The sequence below is a fragment of the Littorina saxatilis genome, linkage group LG2, assembly GCF_037325665.1.
Source record: "Littorina saxatilis isolate snail1 linkage group LG2, US_GU_Lsax_2.0, whole genome shotgun sequence".
NCBI classification, from domain to species: Eukaryota; Metazoa; Mollusca; class Gastropoda; order Littorinimorpha; family Littorinidae; genus Littorina; species Littorina saxatilis.
In genome coordinates this window covers 27,821,122-27,843,767 of record NC_090246.1, presented here as the reverse complement: position 1 = coordinate 27,843,767, position 22,646 = coordinate 27,821,122, and the positions used below count along the sequence as shown (strand labels likewise).

The 22,646-nt window shown below is 41.2% G+C and overlaps 1 protein-coding gene across 1 annotated transcript in view; it reads right to left on the bottom strand.

The window, feature by feature from the left end:
• LOC138958654 (H(+)/Cl(-) exchange transporter 7-like) overlaps nucleotides 1-21,657 on the bottom strand; it is a 36,184-nt gene extending 14,527 nt beyond the window's left edge. The window contains exons 1-15 of the mRNA XM_070329879.1: nucleotides 21,588-21,657; nucleotides 18,463-18,588; nucleotides 17,762-17,830; nucleotides 15,724-15,856; nucleotides 14,877-14,986; nucleotides 13,311-13,454; nucleotides 11,834-11,917; nucleotides 10,942-11,100; nucleotides 10,101-10,211; nucleotides 5,996-6,050; nucleotides 5,403-5,463; nucleotides 4,821-4,959; nucleotides 4,377-4,470; nucleotides 2,467-2,630; nucleotides 1,514-1,565 (exon numbers count right to left, since the gene is read on the bottom strand). Of these exons, the coding sequence (XP_070185980.1) occupies nucleotides 1,514-1,565; nucleotides 2,467-2,630; nucleotides 4,377-4,470; nucleotides 4,821-4,959; nucleotides 5,403-5,463; nucleotides 5,996-6,050; nucleotides 10,101-10,211; nucleotides 10,942-11,100; nucleotides 11,834-11,917; nucleotides 13,311-13,454; nucleotides 14,877-14,986; nucleotides 15,724-15,856; nucleotides 17,762-17,830; nucleotides 18,463-18,588; nucleotides 21,588-21,641 (1,555 nt within the window). The 5' untranslated portion in view covers nucleotides 21,642-21,657. The remainder of the gene's footprint in view (nucleotides 1-1,513; nucleotides 1,566-2,466; nucleotides 2,631-4,376; nucleotides 4,471-4,820; nucleotides 4,960-5,402; nucleotides 5,464-5,995; nucleotides 6,051-10,100; nucleotides 10,212-10,941; nucleotides 11,101-11,833; nucleotides 11,918-13,310; nucleotides 13,455-14,876; nucleotides 14,987-15,723; nucleotides 15,857-17,761; nucleotides 17,831-18,462; nucleotides 18,589-21,587) is intronic.
• Nucleotides 21,658-22,646: the final 989 nt, after the last annotated feature.

The following is a 22,646-nucleotide window of genomic DNA, read 5'->3' as shown; positions in this document are numbered from 1 at the left end:
GTGTGGATGACCGATCCAGATGACCAGTGCTGGTGACCGGTGAAGGTGACTGTTGCACATACCCAGTGCGGATGACTACGATGGATGACCAGTGCGGATTTGTGCAATTTCCAAGGAGTAGACATCGACATAAGATGGCACACGCACATTGACCGACTGCGCAACCACAGCATGCTGTTGCACATTGTAAATTTCTCCACAGCCACACTTCAAAATTAGCATGACTTCAGTTGGTGTAGGTTCTACTCCAGGCGGTTTTCTGCCCATCCTACAACCACCCAGAGTCAACCGGATCAAGATTTGGAAGATCCCCGTAGAATTGCAATACAGCCCTTTTCAGATGGACGTTCAGCAATGGGCTGATGTGGGCGGTAGTTTTTGATTTATGTGGACTGGTGCTTGGAGGTTCTAGCTAGCCAGGTTTCATATCTCTCACGTGATATGTTGTTTGGATCTTCTGCAGAGAAATTAAGCACTCCTACGAACACACTGGTTAATGAACAGCTGTCACCAGATGGCATACGCTTCCATCTAAAATAGCTCTATCGTCTGGTAAACAATCAAATCGGAGAAAACTAGTCTCTCACGATGTTCTTTGATCATCGCCCGCCATTTTGTAAGATCAATTTACAAGTTTTATCTTCGACAGTGAAACCTGTGCTTTGGAACACCATACGCACTAATCACAAGTCCACGAATAACACAGGTTTCACATCTTCTTAGCCTGGATGTAATTCCATACACACTCATGTGCAAATTGTTTTCATTTAGCAGAATGAAACACGTCAAATGCCTTTGTTTTTTGTCTTGGAAGAGGAGCTCAAGTACGGACACGGACAACACTACAGGCCATACTGTACGTGTCGTCATATTACTCATTACGTTTTCCCGACGTCATGAAGTTATGACGCCATTCTAGCCCTTTTTTCTATGGAATGCCTTTTGTGTCTAAACAAAAAAATCAACATTTGCTAATTTTCCTATAATTAATTTTGTCTCAATTTGCCCAAGGATTTAAAGATGTCATCCTGCGGATTTGTAAACTTCAGGAGTTAAACTACCCAAAACCATTAAAACATTTTCCGAGGTATTTTTCAAGGGGTTATTGCCCTGCCGTAAGGACTATAACAGATTATATCGAGGGAGAAGCCCGTAAGAACAAAATGCAAGTAATCTTTTATAGATAAAGCAAGTAAAACTTCCTCTCCATCACCCCACAGTTATTATTCCCGTTTGATTTATTTCTGGTTATTAATTAGGAAGTGTTGTGTCCCATTATTGCATTTTTGTGTGCTGTTTTAATTGTGATTTTGTTTTTCAAATTCATGTAACTCTATATATTTTTTTTAAATAAACGTTGCCTTGCCTTGCCTTGCCTTTAATTAGTACTTTTCATACATTTACTCTCATCCACATGTCAAATCAGTGATTTGTTATCAAGAGTAAAACTTTTGTTATGCTATTTTCGATCGTATCTTGTTTTTGCCACGTTGTTGGGAAATAAGGCATTTACCTAACTGTGCTGCAGCTCCAATCAGGGCATACTTTCCTGGATCAGCCTGCATCTGAAGAGTATACAAAGGTTTGTGTAATATGAAATCGCACGTTATGTTATACATACACCGCCCTGATATGGCCCTTCGTGGTCGGCTGGGCGTTAAGCAAACAAACAAATGTTATACATAATGCATATGGATTGGATTGGATTGGATAAGATTTACAGTCCAGTGAGGTTACCCTCATGGAAATTCGGGCTGCTTTCTCCCCGGGGAAAGCGAGCTGCCATACATACGGCGCTACCCATATTTTTTTTCCTGCATGCGTGTATTCATGTTTCCTGAGACTTAATGCCGTGTGAGATGGAATTTTTTTAACTTTATTCCAAGTCCCACGGGTATTTGATGGACATTTTTTATCTATGCCTACACAATTTTGCCAGGAAAGACCCTTTTGTCAATCGTGGGATCTTTAACGTGCACACCCCAATGTAGTGTACACGAAGGGACCTCGGTTTTTCGTCTCATCCGAAAGACTAGCACTTGAACCCACCACCTAGGTTAGGAAAGGGGGGAGAAAATTGCGGCCTGACCCAGGCCTGAACACGCAACCTCTCGCTTCCGAGCGCAAGTGCGTTACCACTCGGCCACCCAGTCCCTCAGTCCCTCAGTATGGTGCATCATTACTAAAAAAGCATACACATTTTCACTCTTTCGTTTTACACACACACACACACACACATGTGTGCACGCACGCACACATGCACACACACCTCTACGCACATATTCTATTTCTCCCACTCTCTATACACACACACATTCTCTCTCTCCCACTCTCTATACACACACACATTCTCTCTCTCCCACTCTCCATACACACACACATTCTCTCTCTCCCACTCTCTATACACACACACATTCTCTCTCTCTCCCAATTTCTATCTCTCTCTCAACCCTCTTTGTTACTTACTGAAGGAAAAGCCTGAAAGCCGATACCAATGAGACGCCCCCAGCCAGCACCAATAAGGAGACTGGGAATAAAGAGACCGCTGGGCACGCTCAGACCGTAGGTCCACAGGGCCAGGAAGAAGTACAGAATGGTGTAGCAAGCCAGAGTCACTGCCTCAAAAGATCCTGAAATGTGTAACTCTACAATTGAGGATGAGATGGGGAAAATGATTATTGACGCAAAAGAAGCATAAGAGAGAAAACAAGAAAGGGGAACTTCAAAGCTGTATAGGGATTTACCACTCCGACAATCACAGGTGCCAGACACACAGACAGTAGCTTCCTGTTTAAATTTACCGTACTTTCCGGGTCATAAGGCGCGACTTTTTTCCTCGAGTTCGACCCCTGCCTCCTGTATAACGAAGCATCTAATCCGTGTATGAAATACGAAAAAAATCAAAGAGACCGCCTGAGTACCAGTCAAACAACTTGTGATAATGCATGTTTCAGCTACTAGGTACTGCCCTGGCCAAGTTTCCTCAGCTCTCAAGCCACCCAGCTATCACAATGCCTGCCTTTGATCTGGCCGCACACACAGAGCACACATAATTATTTCCACTCTGTTAAACTCGGTCACTGACCGGTCACTGACCCGGTGCAGGAAGTATTTCCTCTCTCAGATATGACAGGGGAACCACCTCTCATGGCAAAAACTGGGCCATTGACCCCTGGGAAGAAGGTCGTGTCTATAAACAAGGCCACCCAGCTATCACAATGTCTTTGATCTCGCCGCACACACAGAGTTCGACTCTGTTAAACTCGGTCACTGACCCCGAAGCAGGAAGTGTTTCCTCTCTCAGATATGACAGGAACCACCTCTCATGGCAAAAACTGGGTCATTGATCCCTGGGAAGAAGGTCGTGTCTATAAACAATGGACCTGGCTTTGATCTCGCCGGCTTATTTTCATTACGGTATACTTTTTCAATTTTGGTGCGCCCTATCGGCCCCCTGCGTCCAATGGGTGACTGGATTACAATTTTTTTTAAAAAGAAGGGGGTGCGTCTTAGATAACGAAGCGCCTTGTCACCCGGAAAGTACGGTATGTTCAGACTGTGCAGTGGTGTGTAGAAAGTATATGACAAACAATTGTTGGGCACCCTTTGTGCGCTTCGAAAGGGTGTGCTTCGACCATCATCTCAGGGCTCAATTTACCAAGGGGCCATGCACCACTGGCGCATAAAATCTTAAAAAGGACTCCGTGTTAAAGGGAGCATCAGGATTACCTATCACTGCGCCACACTATGTACAGTGATATGTTTTGTATTTCTTACTCCTGGCATCAGTATGCACACACACACACACACATTAGAAACATGATACAGTGGCACATCTTGAGCTCAGATAGCACCAGATTGTACAATTTAGCTTCTTTAAAATAAAAACATGTCCGGGGGGGAGGGGGGGCGTGAGAGGGAGTTGGGAGGGGGGGGGGAGATGGGGGAAGCATGAGGGGATATGCCCCTGGACCCCATCTACCCTACTTGGGGCTTTGCGCCTTCCACTATCTTCAATCAGAATTTGGCGTTGGGGTCAAATGTCAGTCAAAATGACCAGAGATCAGTCCCAAAACATTTTCAGATACGTTTCTCTCAATTTTGTGTTTCTTTTCACTAAAAAGACCATTCGGTCGATTTAATTGTGAATTTTTTATGTTTTCAAAAATTAAACCTTCCATTAACTTCCTTTTTTTGTTTTTTGATTCTGGATTTTGAAACATTGGCAGTCTATCTGCAGTTTTTTATTTGTAAGATAGTAGTTTCCACTAACAACATGAAGTTACTGACTTCTGTGCACACATTAAACAAAATTGATAATGATATGCTTTGTTCTTGAGCATGTTTATCCCAAAACAAACCAATGACTTGTGTACCTGGTTGTTCGTGGAAGAGACGTCTCACACTTGATTCTGGGGTATCAAAGAATAAGTTTGTGGTGGCACTGTCATGTCCATCTTTGCAGAAAAACTGTAAACAGAAAAACTTTGTGAACTATATTTTGTTAATCAAGGTTACAAATTACCTGTGGAGTTGAATTCTAAATCCATATTTGAAAACAAGAGACACACACACACACACACACACACACACACACACACACACACACACACACACACACACACACACGAACTGGGGACAATGATCATCTTTGTCATCACAAACACAGTTATGCCCCTTCAATCTTTGCACTGCCAAGTCACAGACAACCTAACCCCCACACACAAATAACATAACAAGCACCACAACCTCAAGAGGGAACAAAGTAATTCAATTTCAGGTCTGTGTGATAAGTTTTAAGAAAAAAAACACCTGCGTACCTGAACTTGCAGCTCATCTAAGTTTTCTGTCACAGGTTTGCAGTCGTTATTGACATATATGGAGATGTAGCCAGCGACAGCTGTGATGATGGCAACTCCTACGACTTCACATACTTGTACAACTCGTCCGTACATGTACCTGAAACCAATTACGGAACTCTCAAGAACTATTGACCTTGAAGTGGTCAATTATAAAAAAAATTCTGGCTAAAAAAATACCTCAGTGACCTGGTCCCAACAAACAGTTAAAACTTTACTGCTGACCTAAAAAATTTAGATTTTTTTTTTAAATAGTCTCCACAAATCAAAGCCTACATGTAAAACATCAGGACAAGTGCAGGTCAGTGAACTTGCAACTAACTATGATACCTAGTCATCTGAGACTGTAGACATCTGCTGAGTTTTGAGTTCAGTTTCATCTGCATGCATAAAGTTTCATTTAAAGTGTCTGAATCTCAGCTCTCAGAATTTCTTTGTTTGAAAAGTCTCGGTCAATGAGCTTAAACACTTAATCTAATCTGGGAACATGAACGACTCACACGCATGCACACATAAAACCAGTGTTATGAACAAGCTGATTACCTGCCGCGGTACAGAGTCAGTTTTTGGTTAATGACAATGAACAGTGCTCCGAACAACCCTCCTGGAACAAAAACAAACCACCCACACATCTAGAAATGACAGAATGCCAAACCCTAAAACTTAAATAACAGAATCGTGTCACGAAATAATTTAGACTAGTGACAGATTTATCACCACATGTGAACCACATAACCAACAAAGTGGTTGTGAACAGAAGCTCTGGTGAGCACATTTCAAAAGCTGAACTCAGAAGAAGCAGAAGGGGAAGCAGACAAGAAATCAGTAAACTAACTCACAAGATAAGAAATATAAAAACACCATGAAAAAAAAAAAAGATTCACCAGTCAACCGTGGAACAATTCTAACTCTCCATATGTCAGGCTTTCATTCTTCACTTTCCCACACACATCACACACACAAACGCGTGCATGTCCACATGCACTCACGCATGCACACACACACTTTCTCCCTCTCTCCAGCTTGAAACATTTACAAAAACAGAAGTCTCATTTTTCTGACAAACACAAGGGCAGGGATACGAAGACTTCTGCATAAAACTTAATGGAAGCAGTTACCATCACGCAATAACTTACCGATGCATCCCATGAGGGCAAAGATACCAATTTCCCATATCTGATAAGACATTTCCTGCACACACACAAAAACAGTATCAAACTAAAGTCACTGATTCAAACACATGTTCATTCTTGTCTTTCCTTGTTTTACAATTGCAAGTATTTCAGTAAACAAAATGTCACTCAAATCACTTCAGGATTCAAGGTAAAGGCCTCATCTGACTTTCACAAAAATAACTTAAACAAGGCATCTCCGAATTTTGACAACAAGGACTTAAACTTCAAACTAGATACAGTTGAATAATATGCAATCTGGACATGACATTGACAGCGACAGCAACTGACATCGGATTTTCAAAATTTGAACTGTCAGTAGTACTGAATTTTTAATCAATAGACAATATCTGTAAACAAAGTAACCACTGAAACAAGATTGCGAATGTTGCATTGGAAAATATTGCACAATATTTACCCCACAAATATTTTATTGTATAAAATAGGCATTTCCGGGAGTAATTGCTGTACTTACTGTGAGAACGAAATTGATTATATTGAACATTTTTTTACTTTTGCCCGAAAATTATGTCCATTTGGAAATGCGTTGAGGATAAAGTGAATTGTAAATATAATATGATTATTAAAATTACCGTAAAGGAAGTTATTTTGGGCGTATTTGAAAATTCACAAAGTTCCAAGGCACTAATAAGTTATGTGAATTATTTGATTGTGATAGCCAAAATGTGTGTTGGTATTTATAGATATGGCTCCCCTCTGGATATTGTATGCATTTTTGAGAGGGAATTGTTATATAGAAAAGTTGTTTAAAATACATTTAGATATAGTAATGTTAATGTTATACAGTAGTACCTGCCATATCCGGTCACCCATTAGTCATTGCAAAGGTGACCGCAAATATCAGGTGGCCGTTCATTACAGGCCCCCTCCTCCTCCAAAAAAACCCAAAAAACACGATCAAGTTTTCATGAAGAAAAGAAAGCGATCATCCACGAGCCGCCGATTCATTGTCTCTGTTAGTTTTGCTTTTGTTTATACATCTTAATTATTTGCGTGTTTAACTCGATCGTCCTGGCTAAGCTATTGTTTCGTATGTTTCTATGTGTGTTGTTTGGATTATTATATATGTATTTGAGTGTCAGATAAACAAGTGTTTCAAACTCACATCAGCTGTGATCGATCCGGAAGTGACTGCCGTAAATGTACATGCATGCGCATGTCTGTATTTACAGTTTGCGCATGCGTAAGTATTCTCTGCTGCCTTAATAACCTTCACTCTTTGCTCTAAAGTCAGCACCAGTCTTTTTTCTTTGTTGGAGTTTGTGTTGCCATTCTGAAAGACTGACTGACTGACTGAACAAATTCTTGACGGGCTTGCAAAGGCTTCAAATAATCACTCAACAATCACTCACGTCTTCATTCACGAAACAAACAAACACAAACACGCAGCGATCGCTCACACTCCAATGTAAACAAAAACAATCTTGAGTTTGACTCGTCAGCTTTATTAACAGGCGATACATGTGTTAACAGTTATAGAAAGTGGACAGGTGCTGATTTCTAACGGCCAGATAGCAGGTGGGAGGTGGGTGGGCGGGGAGAGCCACAGGCGCTCGCCCGCGAAAGTGACAAGTGGCCGTTAAGTGGCCGCTCCTGTCGAGTAAGAGGGGCACCTTAGGGCAAAAACCAGTGACCGTTGACCGCGTCAGACAGGTTAACGGCCATTAAGAGTCAATTATAGAAGGAAAACTCATTAGTCATGGGAAAGCTGGCCGCTCCAGGCAGGTTCACGCCCACGAAAGGGCCGGAAATGGAAGGGACTACTGTAGTAAAAACATTACTTTAAAAAAAAAAAAAAAAAAAAGATCAATGAAGAAGGATGCTCCCCGCCAACAACAACAAAAAACAAAACAAAAAAAAGGCAAAAAAGAAAGGGTTGAAGCAGCCTGCATGCAACTGAGATGTAAAAAAAAAAAAAAAAAAAAAAAAAAAAAATAGACAATATCTGAAAAAAACAACTCTGTATGGTTTTTATGGGTTGTAAAAGAGTGAATACCCTTGCTTTTTACTCAGACAAACAGTTGAGGGGCCAATCACCAGAAAGGGTTGGATACACATGGACAGGAGCACGTGTGAAGTTATTTGTCAGAGAAAAAGCAAGGGTATTCACTCTTTCACAACACATACAAACCCGACAAAGTTATTTCCAAAAATCGTCTATTAACATTAATGACTCAGCACTGATACAGTGGTACCTGCGATGAAAGGACACCCTTGGGACCAGCCAAAAGTGTCCCTACATTGCAGGTGGCCTTTCATGACAGGTATACTTTGGTAGAGATAATATAAACAAGTCGCGTAAGGCGAAAATACAACATTTAGTCAAGCTGTCGAACTCACAGAATGAAACTGAACGCACTGCAATTTTTCAGCAAGACCGTATACTCGTAGCATCGTCAGTCCACCGCTTGTGGCAAAGGCAGTGAAATTGACAAGAAGAGCGGGGTAGTAGTTGCGCTGAGAAGGATAGCACGCTTTTCTGTACCTCTCTTCGTTTTAACTTTCTGAGCGTGTTTTTAATCCAAACATATCATATCTATATGTTTTTGGAATCAGGAACCGACAAGGAATAAGATGAAAGTGTTTTTAAATTGATTTCGAAAATTTAATTTTGATCATAATTTTTATATTCTTAATGTTCAGAGCTTGTTTTTAATCCAAATATAACATATTTATATGTTTTTGGAATCAGGAAATGATGAAGAATAAGATGAACATAAATTTGGATCGTTTTATAAAAAAGTTTTGTTTTTTTACAATTTTCAGATTTTTAATGACCAAAGTCATTAATTAATTTTTAAGCCACCAAGCTGAAATGCAATACCGAAGTCCGGCCTTCGTCGAAGATTGCTTGGCCAAAATTTCAATCAATTTGATTGAAAAATGAGGGTGTGACAGTGCCGCCTCAACTTTTACAAAAAGCCGGATATGACGTCATCAAAGACATTTATCGAAAAAAAGAAACAAGAAGGGCAAAGCCCATACGACTCACATGCTTGACCTAATAACTAAACCTAGCAATGACATCATACACTAAGAACTGCTTTACACATTTTTCCTACCAAAATACATGTGACCTTGACCCAAGGTCAAGGTCATGCAACACAAAGCTGTTAATTCAAGACATAGGAAGTACAATGGTGCTTATTGGCTCTTTCTACCATGAGATATGGTCACTTTTAGTGGTTCACTACCTTATTTTGGTCACATTTCATAAGGGTCAAAGTGACCTTGACCTTGATCATATGTGACCAAATGTGTCTCATGATGAAAGCATAACATGTGCCCCACATAATTTTTAAGTTTGAAACAGTTATCTTCCATAGTTCAGGGTCAAGGTCACTTCAAAATATGTATACAATCCAACTTTGAAGAGCTCCTGTGACCTTGACCTTGAAGCAAGGTAAACCAAACTGGTATCAAAAGATGGGGCTTACTTTGCCCTATATATCATATATAGGTGAGGTATTCAATCTCAAAAACTTAGAGAAAATGGGAAAAATGTGAAAAATAGCTGTTTTTTAGACAACATTTATGGCCCCTGCGACCTTGACCTTGAAGCAAGGTCAAGATGCTATGTATGTTTTTTGGGGCCTTGTCATCATACACCATCTTGCCAAATTTGGTACTGATAGACTGAATAGTGTCCAAGAAATATCCAACGTTAAAGTTTTCCGGACGGACGTCCGGACGTCCGGACGGACGGACGGACGGACGACTCGGGTGAGTACATAGACTCACTTTTGCTTCGCATGTGAGTCAAAAAACGTCTGGGGATATCATACCCAGGAACTCTCATGTCAAATTTCATAAAGATCGGTCCAGTAGTTTAGTCTGAATCGCTCTACACACACACACGCACAGACAGACAGACACACACACACACACCACGACCCTCGTCTCGATTCCCCCTCTATGTTAAAACATTTAGTCAAAACTTGACTAAATGTAAAAAAGGACAAGAGGTGTCCTTTTAAGGGAGGTGTCCTCTCATGGGAGGGTCCACACATCGCAGGTACTGCTGTACCACCTTTAGAAGAAAACTTACATCAAATCTGCCAAAGTTGATTAAACCTGGGCTGGACAGTTGCCATGGAGTGCCTTTGATGTAACTCCTCCATACATTCAAGGTGAAGGTAGAAATGATGGCTGAGAAAAACTGTACACAGAAGAAAACATTTTGCTTAACTCATTGTCTCCCAGGTACGGATATATCCGTACCCACTCATATGGCTCTATCTGACCAGCTACAGATATATCCGCTCAGACTGTTAGCTTCAGTCGCTTCCTGTAACGTCCATCTAACGGGCTGTATTCCAGCGTGATGATACACAGTTACTACACAGTTACTTCAATTCTGAGTGACCTGCTGCATTACAGCTGGTCTCGGCTATAAAAAAAACTTGGTCAACATAGGTGTGGTAGAAAGTGTTAAATAAAACCAAAAAGGAGTATTCAATATTTTTCAAACATGAAAATAACACTCTTCTCTACAAATACTAACACAGAGAAGACAAACACCCAGAAAAAAGAAAGGAGGATAAACAATTTGTTTAAAAGTATAAGAGTACTGTTGTAAACTTGGAAATGTATGATCTTGGAAATGTTTGATCTTGTTGTTAACCTGTCAACCTGTCAAATGTAATATCAATATGAATAGGTCTAACTTACCGCCAGAACTTTACAGCCAAATGTAAACATTATTTTGTCACTTGACAAACAGTATTGATTCAGTAATATTTGTCTGGTAGAAAAGGCAATATGTAAATTAAAAAATATATTATGGTTCTCTTTACAACGGTCTGCTGACAATGATGCCAAAAGCACAGGAACATCTACAGCAAAACAAAATAAAAACTTCTTACCAAACCAAACACAAACACACTTACAATCCTCCATGTGAGGCCCTGGTTCCAGAAAGACGCCCCCTCCTCCAGACTGAAGAGCATGCCTCCCACAGGAGCACCGAACGCAGCAGCCACACCAGCCGCTGCTCCCCCAGACACAAAATCACGCTTCTCTTGGTCTGTCCGGAAGTAGTCAAAAATCTGCAATTTTCCAGCAGACAAAAATGTGTTACCGTTGAGGCATTACTGTGAAAAATAAAACACACACTAAAAATGTAATCAAAGCAACATGCAACAATTCTTTCCGACTGTGTAGTATTGTCATCAACTACTACATGTACTTACAATTAAAAAATACTCTTGTGTAGGTCTTAACAGTAAAAAATACTAATCTAAACAAGAGGCGAAGCCTTCAAGGCTCACGTAAGAAATCGACAAACAGTAGCACAAACTCAATCACTCTGTCACACATACACACACACACACACAGTAAGCATAGGTGAAACTGTGCAAGAAAGGGAGACCCTGGATCTGCCAATTAGTCTCGGCCCGCTCACAATAACAATGACCGAGACTTTCAGTAATTCCTTTGCGTGACGTCTAACCCTCTTACGTCATAATGTGACGTCTTCAAATAGTTTCTATCACACACGTCAAACACTGTCTTTTGACCGAGACGTAATCTTCTTATGCGAGCTTTATCCATAGACTCGGAAATGTTAAAGTTTCTATCACACACACACGCACGCACGCACGCACGCACGCACAGACAGACAAAGTTTATCATCGCATAGGCTACACTTACGTGAGCCAATAACAATGACAGACTGGGGGAAATAAAGAAGAGCAAAAATAAGAACAAGAAAAAAAAAAACTTGACTAAATGTAAAAAGTAGCCAGAAAACACTTGAGAGATAATACTTTCTGAGCTTACTTTAAAATCAATTCCTATGCTTGTAGAACGACCCTGAGAAACGCCCGCTGCCACAACTGCCCCTGAATGAATCATGGGACCTTCCTGTAAAACAACCAAGCATCACATAAAGTCATATATAAAAATCAAAACAAGAGGCGAAGCCTTCAAGGCTCCCGTAAGAAATCGACAAACAGTAACACAAACTCATTCACTCCGTCACACATACACACACACAGTAAGCATAGGTGACACGGTGCAAGAGTGGGAGACACTAGATCTAGATCTGTCTGTCTGTAGCCTACTTACGGGGACACGACTGCCAGATCGACACTGCGCTTTCGACAGAGCTTCCTCGCGCACACACTGGAAACACGCTGTGCAGATCAACCTGTAGGAAATCTCCTTTGGTATCTTCTTTATCTATTTTTCTGGGGCTACGAAACCGAACAATGTGAAATCGTCTTCCCCGAATCGGCGAACTGCAGCTGGGTGAGAACTGTATCTATACCACAATCCTTCACGCGATCTGACTTAACCTTGACCCCTGACCTGGTCTACATATCACACACGACACAAACCAGTCACCTGTTTTTACCCCCCAAAACCCCCCACCACCCGTTTTCTTTGGATACACACTTTAACTACATACGTGCTGACGAAATGTTGATCATTGCTTCAATACTTTTAAGTTGTTGCTTGGACAATAACAAGGTAAAATTAGTATTTCGGTGTTCAGTCAAATGTTAAAGTTCCCATCACACACATACACACGCACAGACAGACAAAAGTTAGCATTGCATAGGCTACACTTACGTGAGCCAACAAAGTGACCACAAAAAACACACATAAAAAACAAAGAAATGCTCAGCCAACAGAATAATTATAACCTCCTAGAAAAACATCTACCACTATTGTTGTGCATATTTTAGAGAGAGAGAGAGAGAGAGAGAGAGAGAGAGAGAGAGAGAGAGAGAGAGAGAGAGAGAGAGAGAGAGACACACACACACAGACAGACAGACAAACAGACACAGAGAGACAGACAGACAGAGAGAGATAGACAGACAGAGATAAAGAGACAGAGAGAAAGAGACAGAGAGAAAGAGACAGAGACAAAGAAAAATCATGTGTTATGCATACTTTGGGGTAGGTCTGTTTTCATGTCTGATTTGAGTGGATATGTGTGTGCATGTATCCATGCATACTGTGCCAAAGTACGTCTGAATGTACTTGAAGTTGCATTCAGATACATGCACACAAAAGATGCAGACAATTTCCAGTAAGCATAATATATAACAATATCATCATGGAATTTTGGCGTAAGTCTATTGTTGGCGATTTTGATGTTTTTGATCTTCAGACAAAGTTAATCATTCCCCATGAACAATATTTTCTCAAATACAAATTGCCTGTATAAGCAGGCTACTTTGCATACTTGAAATTGAATCAAGCAGAGATTACAACAAAAATTAAAAAAAGTTGCAACACCATCACGCACCTTTCCAACAGCCAGGCCACCAACCACAGCTCCGATGACGCCAACGACTTTGGCCACAAGCGTCTTGATACGCACCACCCTGGGTACCTTGACTCCATTCAGGTAACACTTGATCTGGGGTATACCACTGCCTGCTGCACAGGGCTGCCAGCAAAGTTAACAGGATCATTATTCAGCGCAACTGATTGCAGAGTGTTGGGTCTACAGTAAAACCTGAGTCTAGTGGACCCTTGTTGTAACGGCCACCTGCTACATACGGACAGTTTAGGCCACAAAAAAAATAGGTCTGTTTACGGTAACATAGGCCCAAAAAATAGGGTCGGTAGGTCGGGATTTCTTTTCTTTTTTTTTCAAAAAACCATATTTTTACGTTATTTTGCAAAAAAACCCAAAAGATTTTTTTCCCCCCCCAAATGCCAAAAAAAAGTCTAGGGTCGCGCGAAAAAAATAGGGTCGGTCGGGTTACCGTAAACAGACCTATTTTTTTTTTTTGCCTTATCATGGAACGAACACGATTTCAACAATAACTAACCTTTAACGGACGGACACCTGCCACTTACGGACGCGGACACGATTTTTCAGACCGTAGGAAGTGTAAACACTGTCACAAACGGACACTACGTACATGAAAATTTAAGTTTATTTCATTTAAGTAATTTTATTTAAGTTTTTACCTTGTGTTTTGTGTTGAAAAATAAATACATACTCCAGGATTGACAAAAAGTGTCTTGTACATTTTACGTGCTCTTTGTAAAACATTGTCCCGGCCCCTCCACCTGTGAAGAAAGGACACCTGTCTAATAGGGACACCATTACCATACCCCAAGGGTGTCCTTTAGAGACAGGTTTTACTGTAGTACAGTGGAACCCCCATTTAAAGACCTTCACTAATCTGAGAAAATGAGGTCTTGAAAAGGGGGAGTCTTAAAATGGAGGTCAATTTACAGAGCTTATGAAGAGAAAATCAGGTCTTGAAAAGGGGGAGTCTTCTTCTTCTTCTTCTTCTGCGTTCGTTGGCTGAAACTCCCACGTACACTCGTGTTTTTTGCACAAGTGGAATTTGACGTGTATGACCGTTTTTTACCCCGCCATTTAGGCAGCCATACGCCGTTTTCGGAGGAAGCATGCTGGGTATTTTCGTGTTTCTATAACCCACCGAACTCTGACATGGATTACAGGATCTTTTTCGTGCGCACTTGGTCTTGTGCTTGCGTGTACACACGGGGGTGTTCGGACACCGAGGAGAGTCTGCACACAAAGTTGACTCTGAGAAATAAATCTCTCGCCGAACGTGGGGACGAGCTCACGCTGACAGCGGCCAACTGGATACAAATCCAGCGCGCTACCGACTGAGCTACATCCCCGCCCGGGGAGTCTTAAAATGGAGGTCAATTTACAGAGCTTATGAAGAGAAAATCTAAAAAAAAGCAAGGTTTGAAAAAGGAGGGGGGTCTTAAAATGAGGCATCGAGGCACAAAACTACTCAACGAAACAGATGATGAAATAAATAGACTGAGCACATAAACATTATTATAACGCACGCACACACACACACATGAAACTAACCTCAACGAAAGCCACCAATACTGCAGCAATCAGTACACAAACAGTGTTGTATCCAATCCAGATCAATATGGGGTAGTACATGCAGTCATCATTGACACAGTCTTCAACAGCTTGAATTGAGTTAAAGATCTTTGCTTCTTCTGTTGTCTACCACTCCAATCCCGATACATGTATGGTATTAATATTATATTGAAAATATACTTAGTGTTATCTTCAAATTCGTCTGCAGCGCATTTCAAACATTAAAAAGTAAAAAGCAAATCTAGAGGAAGTAGTCAGTCGCCACTTAGTATGCCTTGCAAATCCACATCTTGCAGATTTTGTATGCATCACTTTCTTGCAGACAATGTTCAGTTTTGAGGAGCAAAGGACACACAACTAAAAAGTTTCGAGAGCCTGAGGCAAGGAAAATATTTTGCATTGATTTTTCTTTTGCGCGATCCAAATGTACAACTCTAAATTTACGTCTTCTCATATGCAATACTTATGGCACCACCCTGTACCTCTGATAATTTACTACTGTCTTTGATGCTGTCAAAGAAAGCAGCGTCACAGAGTTGTTCCCAGAATGGAGAAAAGGTCAGTTGGGCCTGGACTGGAAATATGAATATCCAATGTCCTGACTAAGACATCCTACCAGTCAGATGGTCAACTCGCCGGGAGTCAGAAAAATGCGTTAGATCAAATGAGTTTGCACCAGTGACCAAAGACCAAGGCCTGAGAACAACACTGGCATCAATAGGTCTTCACATAAAAAGCAGACTAAGTCTTGCTATCTTCATCCTACGCAGAAAGACCCACAAAGCAAGGCAACTGACAGTGTTAAACAAATTCAAAGAAAGGATACACTTCTTGATGGATTCGTACTTCAGCTCTGATCCTTTCTCAACACAAAAGTCAATGAAGGCAGCAATGCTTCCTGTCAGAACTCCAACGATGAAGGCCACCACCCATCTGTTGATCGTGATCTTGTTATAATCCTGCAAGGCAGATACATGTAATGACAAGCAAGTCACACTGTGTTTTTCAACAACAGCAATAAAACAAGATGCCAATAAATTCAATTTGAATAATGCCCCAGCTAAAGTCAAAGTCCTAAATTGTATGAAACAATTTTCTAATCAAATAATAATTGTTTACAGCACTGCATACATGGCTTAGCGTTCATGATGTTTAAAAGATGCATAAGTTATTAATTGATATTTGAAGTAAATTAAGATATCTGTACGAAACTAACTAGGGTTTTTTTCATCCTAAAGGAGAATATTCTTGATAATATATATGAATATATAAAATATGTGCTAGCAGTATTTTCTTCTTCTTAAAAATATGCATACATAAAAATGTCGATTACAGTGGAACCTCCCGTAACGACCTCTCCCAAGAACGACCCCCTCCTTTTGCCGACCGAATTTCTCGGCACGGATGCTTTTCACACTGTAACTAACCTCCCAAGAACGACGCCCTCCTTTTTCCGACGACCGATCTACCAACTTAGGGTCAATAACGACTTTTACCTTTTAACCAGTGAGTGTCAAAACTCGTAATTACGCAGCACACGCGGAACACGCACGCCATTAGTCACGCATCAAGACTCAGGGGTGGTAGTCTGTAGTCGGTAGTGCGTGCAAGTCAAGTGGCCCACGGCTGTCATCTTCACACCTATTCAGTTGCTATCACAATGGAAGGACTGCCCTCGAAGTAGGGGGGGGGGGGGGGAGGGGGAGAGAGAAAGGAGATGGGAAGGGTTGGGTAGGGCAGGGGTTGACACTAACTTATTTGGCCTGGGGCCACACTGGCCCCAGAGATGGAAATTGCTGGGGCGGAAAACAAAAATCTGGGGCCCACTCTCAGTATTCACGTGCGGCAATGCATTGTCTGTTTTTCTTCACCGTACTAAAGCCAGGGAAATTCTTTCAACCATTTGACATTGAAATTACGACAGCGCTTTTGGCTGCATCGGTCTCCTTTTTTCGTTTCTCTCCACCCTGTTCTTCATCTTCATTTCCATGTCTTTTTACACCAGGGATGGGTCGCCACATTTTGCGTTTGGCATTTGAAGGCGATACTTATCTCTCACGCTAAAGAGCGCAATCTTGGAGTTATTTCCCTTGCGGCATTGTCCTTCGACGATTTCAATGGGTTTTTTCTTGACTGCGGCATTGATCGTAACGCAAATTTCAGTGACGACTTTGACTGGCGATTTTTAGTGATTGGCTCTGGCATTAGAATTTTCGGTTTGTCATTGTTGGAATTTATCCTGGGGCGGAGTGGGCCCCAAGCTTGGGCAATGTTTGGGGCGGAACAGAAAACTCTGGGGCGTTCCGCCCCCCGCCCCCGCTAGTGTCGAACCCTGGTAGGGGCAGTTAGAAAACCTCGGGTCAATGAGTGAATGACCCATACTTGCCAATGAGCAAGTTTTACCAATGGCACGGTCTCCTTTGATGTCAGAGAGGAAACTCTTCCTGTCCCAGGTTACAGACACTGACTTTCTTACCCGGGGTCAATCACCGAGTTAGTCTTACCTATGAGACCGCGCGCGCGTGTATGTGTGTGTGTGTGTGTGTGTTATGTCTGTGCGCTGGTGTATGCACGTTCATCATGCTTCTCCAAATGGGAACAAAAATAGGATAAGGGACACAACTTTCAAGACTGATCTGCCCAACAGTTGCCACCCCTGTAAAATAAAAAACGTATACCTCCCAAACTCCCAATAAAGACCCCTCCTTTTTACGACCGATTTTTCTGGACATTTTCAAGGTCGTTAGTGGGAGGTTTTACTGAATATCACACATGCAGACACCAACATGCAGGGATTCATAATCACACATATATTCACAAATTATACAATGTATGCATATTTTATGCATCATAGTCATACTTACCCATGTGTTGATTGCCTTCTGCACCTCTTTTTGAAACATGCCATTTTCAACGGTATCATAGTCAAGACTCTGCAAAATGCAACATCAGTAACATAAGTGTGGATAAGATTCTGTAAATGATGTACACACCAGTCACTGACTTACACCTCAGGAAAATCCGAAAATGTCCAATCCATCGACACTTTTGTCCTAATCTTGCATTAACGGTTAGGAAAGTAAATATTTCACCAGAAAGGGAAATGACATTAACATGCTCTGTATATATATATATATATAGGCAAATATTTTTTGTTAAAAGACAAATATTTAAAAACAATCTCCTCAAAAGTTTTGGTGATGAATATGCAATATGTTTATTAATGATCAATCAATCAATCAATATGAGGCTTATATCGCGCGTATTCCGTGGGTACAGTTCTAAGCGCAGGGATTTATTTAAAAAAAAAAAAATTGTAATTTATTTTTAATGATGATCCATATATATAAATATATATGATATAAATCATGGCTATCAGTATAACACCTTGGATGTCATTTTTGGGGGGCCAGCATCACATTTTCAGGACTTGCACTAGTGCTACTGAAAGTTGTGCGCAAAACGAGCATTCTAATGGAATAAAGTACACACATTGTACAAACTTTACACACGTTCACAGTTCATGTCTGTATTGTCAGTGTCAGAATCAAATATTTTACGTTACCTCATACTTAGTAGACAAGAGGTTTTCAGGATTGATGATTTCTTGCTTGATTTCCACATGACTCTCTTGTGATATTTCTATTGAGCTGGTTGCAACCCTTATGTCCTCTTGGGATGTATTCATTGGCTGAAAAAAAAGATGAAATTCTTCACAACAGTCGTTAATTGAATCCCTGAATAAAAGCACGATCATTCTCAAGTTCAGGAACACTGTGACTTACATGGTCTTTAGATCTGTGAGACTTTAAATAGTAGACAAAATCAAGGACATGTACACATCTCAAATGGGTGACATTTTTCGGTATAATTTTGTCATGTACAGTGTATACAAGTTACAACTAAAAGTAATGTTAACTGCAAATATGACACTTTACAGTAGGTTCTAGAATCAACAATAAAGTCCACTGAATAGAAGCTACAGCATGATAGTTGATACATCCAGAACCTCATTTTGCACGATTCAATAAAATTGTTGAGAAATGTACCGTATTTTCCGGGTTACAAGGCGCTACAGCTTCTTTTAAAAAAATTGTAATCCAGTCACCCATTGGGCGCAGGGGTCCGATAGGGCGCACAAAAATTTAAAAAGTATACCGGTAACAAACGAGTGGAAATATGTGTGCTCTGTGTGTGCAGCGAGATCAAAGGCAGGTCCATTGTGATAGCTGGGTTGCCTTGTTTATAGACACTGACCTTCTTCCCAGGGGTCAATGACCCAGTTTTAGCTATGAGAGGTGTTAACCTATGGGGCGGTCTCTTTGATGTCTTGAGAGTAAACTTGGCCAGGGTAGTACCTAGTAGCTGAAACATGCATTATCACAAGTTGTTTGACTGGTACTCAGGCGGTCTATTTGATTTTTTTCGTATTTCATACACAGATTAGGCGCTTCGTTATACAAGGCGCAGGGGTCAACCTCGAGGAAAAAAGTCGCGCCTTATGACCCGGAAAATACGGTATGCATGATAGTGATACTAGTTACTGTACTACTGTGTAAAACTTCTGGCAGGAAACTTCCTCACACCAGCTGACCAAACCCTACACAGGATTCGCCCGACTTACAATGATTTGTATGAGCGTTTTTGAGACTCTGAATATTTGTTCAAGGCAGGTAAATAACAACAGCCTTTGCTTCAATGTGCATCTGTCCAGAATAGAACAATTTAGAGCCTGGCCGGGTATTTGTAAACACCATCGTTCAATGGAACAGCCTCACTGACGCCATTGTCAGACTGCCTACTCTGTACGCCTTTTCGTCAGCATTCCGGAGGCAGTGGGTTCAAACCAAGACCTAAACAACCTTACTCCTGTTTATAAACTTTTAACAACAGGCTGCACATACAACGTATATATATATATATATGTATATATTTTATGCGACTGAAACATTTACGACCATATATATATAAAGGTCTTTTTAAATGGCGATGCGCACATCACCCGTCACGTATAGCCGAAGTCGGCTCCTGAGAAACCCCACCAACAACATCCAGTGGGCATCCAGATCCAGACAAGTGTAAGGCATATATATATACTAGAATGAATACCCGCTTCGCCGGGTAGCCGGCTTCGCCGGGAAGAAGTACTTAGAGCCGTACGCCGGCTTCGCCGGGTCCGAACAATGGACCCGCCAAGCTTAGGTCGCTCCCAGATTCGTGGAATGGGAACAGCACGAAAATGATTCAGTGGCCATAATGCCATTCCTGACCATATCGAGTCCCATCCTTGTCGACGAATGTAACCGTGTTAATCACCTTTGGAGGCGAACTCCACTCAAACAGGACTGAGCAAGTTAGAGCTTATCTCTAAGCCCTTTTGAACTGTTATGGCTTCTCAAAGGAAGGCCAGTACATAAAATTACACAAAAGCCGCCAGACCACATCACAAACAGAACTGAACAATGCACAGGTGTTGCTCACATAGAGACACACACACACACACACACACACACACACACACAAACACAGAGAAGCCGTATCTATAGAGAGATAGATGACAGTGTATTTTTCGCGTGGCTATAAATTGATTCGACCTTTGCACTTTTACAGTGAGGATAATTTACGGGTCCAATTTACGTTCTGGACACTGCGGTGACCTTCTAAAAATAGTAACAGAACGCCGGGAATATCCGAAGATGCCCCCTTCATACAAAAGTGCACCATACGAAGGAAGGGAGGTAAACGCTGAAAACATGGAGAAGATAAGGAAGAGTTACTTATAATGGTGAAATGAACACAAAAACCAAATTCGGTTCAGCGCTGCGCGCTGAGAGCACGTGTTGAAATATCTCATCGATGATATTGTGTCCGGGGTGTAGCTGAATACGGTGTCCAAATTTGAAAAAGATCCACCGAGAACTTTGGCTTTGGTGTGTCGGTATGGGGGCCCGGGTAGCTGAGGTGGAACCAAAATAGCTGAGGTGGAACCAAAATCGGTTCAGCGCTGCGCGCTGAGAGCACGTGTTGAAATATCGACCAGGTTGTGTCCTGTACCGGGTCTACCTGAATATGCCCACCAAATTTGAAGCAGATCCATCGAGAACTTTGGCCGTGCATCGCGAACTCACACACAGACAGACACACACACAGACACAAGTCGTATATATATATATAGATATAACTTATAAGGACAATGAAATGCAAGGCAAACAATATTGATCTGAAAATGAGGAGGGTGAACACTTCCTCCTTGCAAATGCTCAAGAGAGAACATGTCCAATTAACCCTAACCTAAAATGAAATTATGGCCCTTTTCAAACAAAATTCTCAGATTCTGCAAGTACAGCTGAGCTAGCTCAGTACTGACAGTAGCTGTTCTGCTGGTGTAACCACGGTACGACCATATACAAATATAATATATAATACGGTGAGCAGTCAAAAACAGAAACCTAACTGACACAGATTTTATTTTGATGATCGGAAACAAAACCCTGAGAAAATCGCCCATCTCTGGGAATTCCCCTGCCTTCAGGTTATCTGAAAAAGGAAGTCGATCTATCTATCTGTCTTCAAAAGAAAACACCCTAAGATCAAGCGACAATCTATGTTGCTTAAATCGTACAAGATTTACAAAGAGAAAAATCCACGCCAAAAAATAAACCAAAACTGAATGCGATTAAATAATCATACACAAGTTTCAGTATTAGCCAAGAGAGGCCTGCGTTCTTCTGAACCGTCCGCCATAGTTGAGAGTCATGTGAATGATCCACAATATTTTGAAAAGAGTTGTGTCCCTTTTGTTGTTGTACCAATAGGATCTGACTACTTACTGAGCAACCACGCGCGCCCACGCGCGACGCCGCGCGACCTCCAACTAAAGCAATAATTTTACATGTGGTATTTTTTGTTGTTCTAGTATTCTCATATTATTTTCTCACGTTGCATCATGTTTAAAGCCATAGAAATGAAAAATAAGGGAGTTGTGATGCATTTTCTAAGAACTAGCGAGCGAAAGTGAAAGCACCGGATCAGTTTCTGTCACATCCGACCGGTGTGACGCCGTCATCTTGGCCCCACCGTCATATTACGATCATCGGCCTCGTTGATCTTGTATAAACTCCACACTGAACAAAAAAAAACCACCCTTCGATAGTACTGATGAACGACATTGGGTACCTTAAATTCATGGGTCAAATTTGTCCAACCAATTTGTTGTATTTAACTTAGAAATTTGATTCATCCTAAAATGTCAGTTTCACTTCTCATTCAGTCAAGGCGCTCTTCGAAAATACGCCATGTAGTATTAGTAGTAGTATATAGGGGCGGCTATATTTGTTAGCCGAAGGCCGTGAGGCCTTATTGGTGCCCCTTCTTTGTCAGATACTTTGCATGCCTAAATCCCTATTCTTTCAATGCTTTCAATCAAAGTCGTAAAAAAGGTTAAGAAATTTTGGAGAATTGTCCAAGAAGTTTTTGAAGGCGTCTACTGTGGGTGCGAATTTTATGTTAGCGGGTAGTGCATTCCAATTGTTAGCAACTCTATGAGAAAACGAAAACTTGCGCTTGTTAGTCTTACAGTGTTGAACAAAGATTTTTCCCTGGCTCAGTGTTTCTGGTGTTGTCTGTCTGCTTGAATGTGAATATTTTGTGCATGTCAATATCACTCCACCCCATTTATAATTCTATATGTTTGTATTAGGTCACCCCTTGTCCTCCTTCCCTTATTTGTTTCTTTATTCAAGTTATGAC